The 8638-nt window shown below is 35.4% G+C and overlaps 1 protein-coding gene across 1 annotated transcript; it reads left to right on the top strand.

The window, feature by feature from the left end:
- The first annotated feature begins 267 nt into the window (after nt 1-267).
- On the top strand, nt 268-4779 carry LOC113566233. Its single transcript, XM_026990989.1, has 14 exons — nt 268-282; nt 494-582; nt 774-836; nt 1047-1143; nt 1375-1439; nt 1631-1693; nt 1904-2000; nt 2232-2296; nt 2488-2550; nt 2761-2857; nt 3089-3159; nt 3351-3413; nt 3624-3720; nt 3952-4779. The coding sequence occupies exons 3-10, from the start codon at nt 793-795 to the stop codon at nt 2834-2836; spliced, it is 570 nt and encodes a 189-aa protein (XP_026846790.1). The 5' UTR covers nt 268-282; nt 494-582; nt 774-792; the 3' UTR covers nt 2837-2857; nt 3089-3159; nt 3351-3413; nt 3624-3720; nt 3952-4779.
- Nucleotides 4780-8638: the final 3859 nt, after the last annotated feature.

Raw genomic sequence — 8638 nt, forward strand, 5'->3', positions numbered from 1 at the left:
ACTCGTACAACTACTATAATATAAGTATATGATGAAACAATTACCCAGCTCGCTTCGATATTCCGTGAAGAGAACTGTTCCAAATCCAACCAAATTAAACAGCTGATATAATGCTCTCACCATATAGGTTTTCGTTTTAATATTTACTTCGTTAAATTGATAACACAATAATGTTCTTTTTTCAGAAAGATGATGAAAGATCATAAACAGTTGAGTTGCTATATGTTGAGACAGTCACTCTACTCAACTCGAATCCAATGAATTTAACGGATTTTTAAAGAGGTGTGTATGCTTTGTGTGACGTAGAATAACTACCATTAAAAATTGAGCAGTCTACCAAAGCAAACTTTTTAAAATCGTATGATGATTTGTTTACGGATTCCCCATCATTTATGTAATGCAATGTTTATAAATGAAAAATTCCATCCACTGAAATTAAATCTAGCAGATAAGCTTTTAACATTTGTTAATCTACTTTATTTATAATTCTTAGTTTTTCCCATGTTTTCAGAAAGGTGGAAGAATAAGCCACAATGTTTTTATCTTGCCTGGGATCGAACCTTCTCGCGAGTCCTATCTTAGGTGAGTACGCTAGATCATAGCTAAAAAAAAAATTAACTGAGAAATGATGTAGTTTTTTATTTGCTACTCTTGAAAAACCTGATGAAAATATTCACCTTAGTAACTGATCTAGACTTAAATAGAAATGAATGCTCTAATATACTTTAACCAATGGATATAATATTTTTGATTACATTTTTTCTCTCATTTAGTGCCATTTTGAATTTCCCCATGGCCGAAGTCGTTTTGCGCTCTGCATTTTGGCTTTCTTTTATGTAAGATACATTATTTTTATTTTATACTCGTACAACTACTATAATATAAGTATATGATGAAACAATTACCCAGCTCGCTTCGATATTCCGTGAAGAGAACTGTTCCAAATCCAACCAAATTAAACAGCTGATATAATGCTCTCACCATATAGGTTTTCGTTTTAATATTTACTTCGTTAAATTGATAACACAATAATGTTCTGTTTTCAGAAAGATGATGGAAGATCATAAACAGTTGAGTTGCTATATGTTGAGGCAGTCACTCTGCTCAACTCAAATCCAATCAATTCAAATGATTTTTAAAGAGGTGTGTATGCTTTGTGCGAGGTGGAATAACTACTATTAAAAATTGAGCAGTCTTTACCAAAGCAAACTTTTTAAAATCGTATGATGATTTGTTTACGGATTCCCCATCATTTATGTAATGCAATGTTTATAAATGAAAAATTCCATCCACTGAAATTAAATCTAGCAGATAAGCTTTTAACATTTGTTAATCTACTTTATTTATAATTCTTAGTTTTTCCCATGTTTTCAGAAAGGTGGAAGCCACAATGTTTTTATCTTGCCTGGGATCGAACCTTCACGCGAGTCCTATCTTAGGTAAGTACGCTAGATCATAGCTAAAAAAAAAATTAACTGAGAAATGATGTAGTTTTTTATTTGCTACTCTTGAAAAACCTGATGAAAATATTCACCTTAGTAACTGATCTAGACTTAAATAGAAATGAATGCTCTAATATACTTTAACCAATGGATATAATATTTTTGATTACATTTTTTCTCTCATTTAGTGCCATTTTGAATTTCCCCATGGCCGAAGTCGTTTTGCGCTCTGCATTTTGGCTTTCTTTTATGTAAGATACATTATTTTTATTTTATACTCGTACAACTACTATAATATAAGTATATGATGAAACAATTACCCAGCTCGCTTCGATATTCCGTGAAGAGAACTGTTCCAAATCCAACCAAATTAAACAGCTGATATAATGCTCTCACCATATAGGTTTTCGTTTTAATATTTACTTCGTTAAATTGATAACACAATAATGTTCTGTTTTCAGAAAGATGATGGAAGATCATAAACAGTTGAGTTGCTATATGTTGAGGCAGTCACTCTGCTCAACTCAAATCCAATCAATTCAAATGATTTTTAAAGAGGTGTGTATGCTTTGTGCGAGGTGGAATAACTACTATTAAAAATTGAGCAGTCTTTACCAAAGCAAACTTTTTAAAATCGTATGATGATTTGTTTACGGATTCCCCATCATTTATGTAATGCAATGTTTATAAATGAAAAATTCCATCCACTGAAATTAAATCTAGCAGATAAGCTTTTAACATTTGTTAATCTACTTTATTTATAATTCTTAGTTTTTCCCATGTTTTCAGAAAGGTGGAAGCCACAATGTTTTTATCTTGCCTGGGATCGAACCTTCACGCGAGTCCTATCTTAGGTAAGTACGCTAGATCATAGCTAAAAAAAAAATTAACTGAGAAATGATGTAGTTTTTTATTTGCTACTCTTGAAAAACCTGATGAAAATATTCACCTTAGTAACTGATCTAGACTTAAATAGAAATGAATGCTCTAATATACTTTAACCAATGGATATAATATTTTTGATTACATTTTTTCTCTCATTTAGTGCCATTTTGAATTTCCCCATGGCCGAAGTCGTTTTGCGCTCTGCATTTTGGCTTTCTTTTATGTAAGATACATTATTTTTATTTTATACTCGTACAACTACTATAATATAAGTATATGATGAAACAATTACCCAGCTCGCTTCGATATTCCGTGAAGAGAACTGTTCCAAATCCAACCAAATTAAACAGCTGATATAATGCTCTCACCATATAGGTTTTCGTTTTAATATTTACTTCCTTAAATTGATAACACAATAATGTTCTTTTTTCAGAAAGATGATGAAAGATCATAAACAGTTGAGTTGCTATATGTTGAGACAGTCACTCTGCTCAACTCGAATCCAATGAATTTAACGGATTTTTAAAGAGGTGTGTATGCTTTGTGTGACGTAGAATAACTACCATTAAAAATTGAGCAGTCTTTACCAAAGCAAACTTTTTAAAATCGTATGATGATTTGTTTACGGATTCCCCATCATTTATGTAATGAAATGTTTATAAATGAAAAATTCCATCCACTGAAATTAAATCTAGCAGATAAGCTTTTAACATTTGTTAATCTACTTTATTTATAATTCTTAGTTTTTCCCATGTTTTCAGAAAGGTGGAAGAATAAGCCACAATGTTTTTATCTTGCCTGGGATCGAACCTTCACGCGAGTCCTATCTTAGGTGAGTACGCTAGATGATAGTTAAAAAAATAATTAACTGAGAAATGATGTAGTTTTTTATTTGCTACTCTTGAAAAACCTGATGAAAATATTCACCTTAGTAACTGATCTAGACTTAAATAGAAATGAATGCTCTTATATACTTTAACCAATGGATATAATATTTTTGATTACATTTTTTCTCTCATTTAGTGCCATTTTGAATTTCCCCATGGCCGAAGTCGTTTTGCGCTCTGCATTTTGGCTTTCTTTTATGTAAGATACATTATTTTTATTTTATACTCGTACAACTACTATAATATAAGTATATGATGAAACAATTACCCAGCTCGCTTCGATATTCCGTGAAGAGAACTGTTCCAAATCCAACCAAATTAAACAGCTGATATAATGCTCTCACCATATAGGTTTTCGTTTTAATATTTACTTCGTTAAATTGATAACACAATAATGTTCTTTTTTCAGAAAGATGATGAAAGATCATAAACAGTTGAGTTGCTATATGTTGAGACAGTCACTCTGCTCAACTCGAATCCAATGAATTTAACGGATTTTTAAAGAGGTGTGTATGCTTTGTGTGACGTAGAATAACTACCATTAAAAATTGAGCAGTCTTTACCAAAGCAAACTTTTTAAAATCGTATGATGATTTGTTTACGGATTCCCCATCATTTATGTAATGCAATGTTTATAAATGAAAAATTCCATCCACTGAAATTAAATCTAGCAGATAAGCTTTTAACATTTGTTAATCTACTTTATTTATAATTCTTAGTTTTTCCCATGTTTTCAGAAAGGTGGAAGAATAAGCCACAATGTTTTTATCTTGCCTGGGATCGAACCTTCACGCGAGTCCTATTTCAGAACTCTACGCTAGATGATGGACAAAAACTAAATCTGGGAAGTTATGAATTTTGTTAGTTGGTTTTCTTGAAAATGCTAATAGAAATTTGCATCTTAAGTGATCTGCAACGCAATTAAAAACATAACAATCTGTACCCGGCGACAAGAAAAAAATTGCACCCTGAAATTTCATGCATTGTTGACTTCTTATGGACCTCATGTCAAATTTTTTTTTTTTAATAAATTTTAATCAAATATTCATACTAAATTTGTTGATATATTCAAATAATTGAAAAAATAATATCTTCCTACTGTGCGAACTTTAATAAGATTAAATTTGGACATATCCGAGAATATGATTCGTAACCACTCAGATTGGACCAATTTAAGCGAGCTGTCTTCATTCGACCTTTCAAAAGTTGTTTTTAACCGACGTTGAATAGTTCGAGCCGAAATTTCATTTGTAAAACTGCTGCTTCTTTGATGCTATCTCATCATAATTTTTAAACGCATCCTGAGACTTATTTAATAATAACACGATCTTTCCTTACCCCTTTGCTAAGATTGTTACCACAAAATATTACTTAACAAAAATGCTGAATTACAGACGTGGGAACAGATGTGATTTAGCGACGACAAAGATAAAAATTAGACGAATCGGAAGTCACAGGCTGGAAAAGTAAAATAGGTATGAAATTCAGAGTGCGGCTTTTTTTGTCGCCGGGCGTAGGAGCTTACATTGAGCCAAAAAAATAAATGACTTGTTGAATCTCTATTATATAAATCAGTATTATCAATATATTATGAAATCAGTATATAAACAATTGCTTCCGTCAGCATACACCAATACATCACTTAAACCACTCATTTACTCTAAACTACTTATGTGCCTACTAGGTAGGGATTTCTAAACGAATATATAACATTTCTATCAAGAATTTCTATATTAAGAATAAGCTTAAGCTCTGAAAGCTAATAAAGTATAATTATGTACAAAAAAATAATAAAAGCATGTACTGATGCAGCGTCTTCATTCATGACGGGTGTCCATTCTCTCTGCGGTCCATAGCCAGAACGGACTGCTCCTCTGCGCTGTAAGAAAGTTCGTTAATCCAGCAGCTGCATATTGACAGCTTGGCGAGTACTGCATATTTGCTTATTATTCTCTGCGACAGTCGTTGCAACGGTTGAGAGATCGAAGGCGGGCACCGAGTAGAGCATGTCGGGCGTAAGGAAGTCTGACGGCTCCTGGGCAAGAACAGCAATGGACAGAGTGGAGGCTTTTGCGACGAACCTGGAAGAAAGATTCAAACCTTTCCGGACAAAATCTACTAGTCACTGAGCCTCTCAGTGGAATGAGATCCACCAGATGGAGCTCCCTGTGGCGCCAATCACTTTTCAAGAAATCTCTGAAGACAAAGAAATTCAAGTTCAAGAAAACCCCTGGCGACGATAGAATTGAAAATGTTGTGGCAAAGGCGCTACCAAACAGCGATTCTATATCTGTTGCTAATCTTTAATGCGTCGCTAAGATTAGCATATTTCCCAAGGCCTGGAGTTTTGCCCATATAATTATCTTGCCAAAGCTAGCAAAACCACCAGAAAAACTCAAAAACTATAGGCTGCATCCTACGAAGGCTACTGGAGTCGCCGCTGGTCAAAATAGCCATGCCGAACTACCAATTTGGGTTCAGACTTCAGCACGGACCCCCGAACAACTGCACAATTTAGTGGAACACTTACCAGTCGGTTTCCAAAACAAACAGTACACTGTGGCTGCTTATCTGGATATTTCGCAGGCTTTCGACCGGGTGTGGCTCAAGGGACTACTCGTCAAGATCGAAATGATGCTCAACCTTCCCTGCAGTCCAGGATGGGGCAGCTTCTTTGACCAAGACCATCAAGGTACCCCAAGGCAGCGTGCTTGGGCCGACACCTTACTGCTTATTCACACACGACATGACAAATCCTCCAAGGTCCGAAGGTAAACAGGACAGACCCTCAAGGTGGCAACATTTGCTGACGACACAGCAGTACTCTGGAGGTCTAGCTGTGTCTATGATGCCACAGACAATCTACAGCAATACCTCAAGTTATTTGAAAGCTGGGCCTGCCGATGGAACATCTCCATAAACCCTGAAAAGTGTGCAGTGGTGACGCACACTATAAGAATGGGCTCTAGCCCTCGTGTCTTCCTGCTTGCGAAACTAGTGGAGCAGCGTAGGATTCACACATACCTCGGAGTTACACTGGATGCACGTTCAACTTTCGACAGTCAGATCCGTAGCGTGAGGAGCAAGTTGGTGTGTAAGACCCAGAAAATGTTCTGGCTACTTAAACAAAGCAACAAGCTCAATTTAAAAAACAAAGTTATAATATACAAAGCCATACTAGCCAGCGTTCAGGTGCATGGGATTGCCGCCAAAACTAACCATGCGACGATCATGACGTTCCAGAGTACATTTCTTCGTAGGATCTCCAGAGCTGAGTGGTATATCCGTAACCGGGACATTGCCAAGGACCTTAACATACCACTCGTTGGTGATGTTATCAACAATCAAGCGAAGAGCCATATTTGTAAGCCCAGAAGCCACTCTAATGTACTGGAAAGGCGTCTTGCGGGAACCAGATACCGGCGTATGCCGCCCAGAATACACTCAGTCGACCTGCCCACAATGACACAAATTTTTTGATATCTCCGATACTCAAAATGGTATAGTGATATATTAGATTTGTGGTGAAAGTGAATGTGTGTAACGTCTAGAAGAATGCATTTCCGATCATAAAGTATATATATTCTTGTTCAGCACCAATAGCCGAGTCGATTGAGTCCTATGTGTCTGTTTGTCCCTATGAGCGCCTAGTTTTTAGAGACTATAAGAGCTAGAGAAACGACATTTTCTTTGATATCTCGCTATTAAAAATGTATTTCCAAACTTCGCACGACCCCCACAAATAACGAAAATCAGTAGAAAATCAAAAACACAGAATTATAGACAACAACTATATCCTCTAGACTGCAGAATCTGAATCAGATCGTATCATTATTATAGCCAGAATGAAGAAAAAATTGCATTCCTTCTCGCTCTGTATCTCTCTAATACACACGTTTCCTGGCTTTGCCTGTCGCTCCATACGAGCGACTAGATCTCAGAAACTATTAAAGCTAGAGCAACCAAGTTTGGATTTGGCAACATCTTCCGCCAACATTTTTATTGTTGTGCTCTAACAGTAACAGCAAGCAACATAATTTGTATCACTAATAATATTTTAAAATAAAAAACCAAATTCCAAATCTAATTAATAAAAAAAATGAACACATTTTAAGGAAATTTGTGTAAAAAAAAACAAAATCAAATGAAATGGGAATAGAATTTTTGCATGGAAAATAATTATAAAAAGTGGTTAATGTTGAAGTGTGATTAACTAAAGTATCCAGAATAATATTTAACTCAATATCATTCCCCAAAAAAAAAAAACACCAATATATAAATATAAAATCCTTAACGAAGCACCATGTTATAAGCGATATGTGTTTGTTAAATTTGGTAACGTAACGCCAGTAACGTACGCGTTTAAAAACTTGGAAATTTAACACTGAATGTTTTATATATATGCAAACAAATATTCTACAGATAGTTTTTTAATTTTGTACGTGGACCATACCTAACCATATTTTGTCTTACTTTACATAACTTACTTTTTATAATTACAAAATATAATTGTTTTTTTTAATTAGACTTTTTCGTTATTTTTTAAACATTTTGTCGTACGAATGAAACTTAACGTCAGAATGGAAATGGCCATATATACTATATGGGATAGATAAGGAAGAGATTACACAGGGATCCCATCTTACTCTAGTAGACTTCTATTAGTAAGCCTCCCATCCTTAGTTAACCGTAGGAAAATGCTTGGTGTGATTTTTATGCACAACTTGATCAAGGGTGACATAGACAGCCCTGATCTGTGGGCCGCATAAACTTCACGATTCCTATTAGACTAACTAGAAAGTTTATATCGTTGTTCCTTTCCACTTTCATTCCACCTTCATGCAGAATTATTCCTTATATGAACCGTTTAGGGTCTTATGCTCGGATTATAATTCCCTCTACCATATTATATCCACCACTAAATCTTTACCTCTTATTAAGTTACTAATCCTTACACACCTTTCTAGTAATTTGTAATTGTAGTGGTATTTGTATTTTGAATGCATGCTTAGTTTCCTAGTAAGTGTAGTGCTAATTTTCCTCGAATATTAGTCATACAACTATCTTTCCTGCATGTACGCGTTTGATTCGCACCGCGCGTCATGCGACAGCTCCCCTCGGTCGGTTGGGCGGGACTCCTCCCGCGTTTTGCCTGGGATCCGCGCGTAACAGCCTTCTGCAGGTGTCACACCACTTGACGGTGCAGTATAAGATGCAGTCATTGCACGTCAACGTCCAAATAAAAAACGAGGGGGAACGTTGTGAGTTGCTGCGGAGATCGATGGGCACTGCGTAGCCACTGCAAATTGATTTGTTACTTTTGGCTGTAATATTCGGATTCGGTAAGATTCGGGAATCTGGTAGATATGGCCATTCTCTATGATTGTGCGTTTTAATTTTCTCCTTTCTTCAAAATTGTGGTTG

Source organism: Drosophila persimilis, unplaced genomic scaffold, assembly GCF_003286085.1.
Source record: "Drosophila persimilis strain 14011-0111.01,24,50 unplaced genomic scaffold, DperRS2 tig00000652-arrow-arrow-pilon, whole genome shotgun sequence".
NCBI lineage: Eukaryota > Metazoa > Arthropoda > Insecta > Diptera > Drosophilidae > Drosophila > Drosophila persimilis.

What these genes read in the sequence shown, in the direction of transcription:
- LOC113566233 (XM_026990989.1), top strand. Translation starts at nt 793, where the DNA reads ATGGCCGAAGTCGTTTTGCGCTCTGCATTTTGGCTTTCTTTTAT. An exon ending in GCATTTTGGCTTTCTTTTAT is followed by an intron (nt 837 to 1,046) that starts GTAAGATACATT and finishes TTCTGTTTTCAG; the next exon opens with AAAGATGATGGAAGATCATA. An exon ending in GCATTTTGGCTTTCTTTTAT is followed by an intron (nt 2,551 to 2,760) that starts GTAAGATACATT and finishes TTCTTTTTTCAG; the next exon opens with AAAGATGATGAAAGATCATA.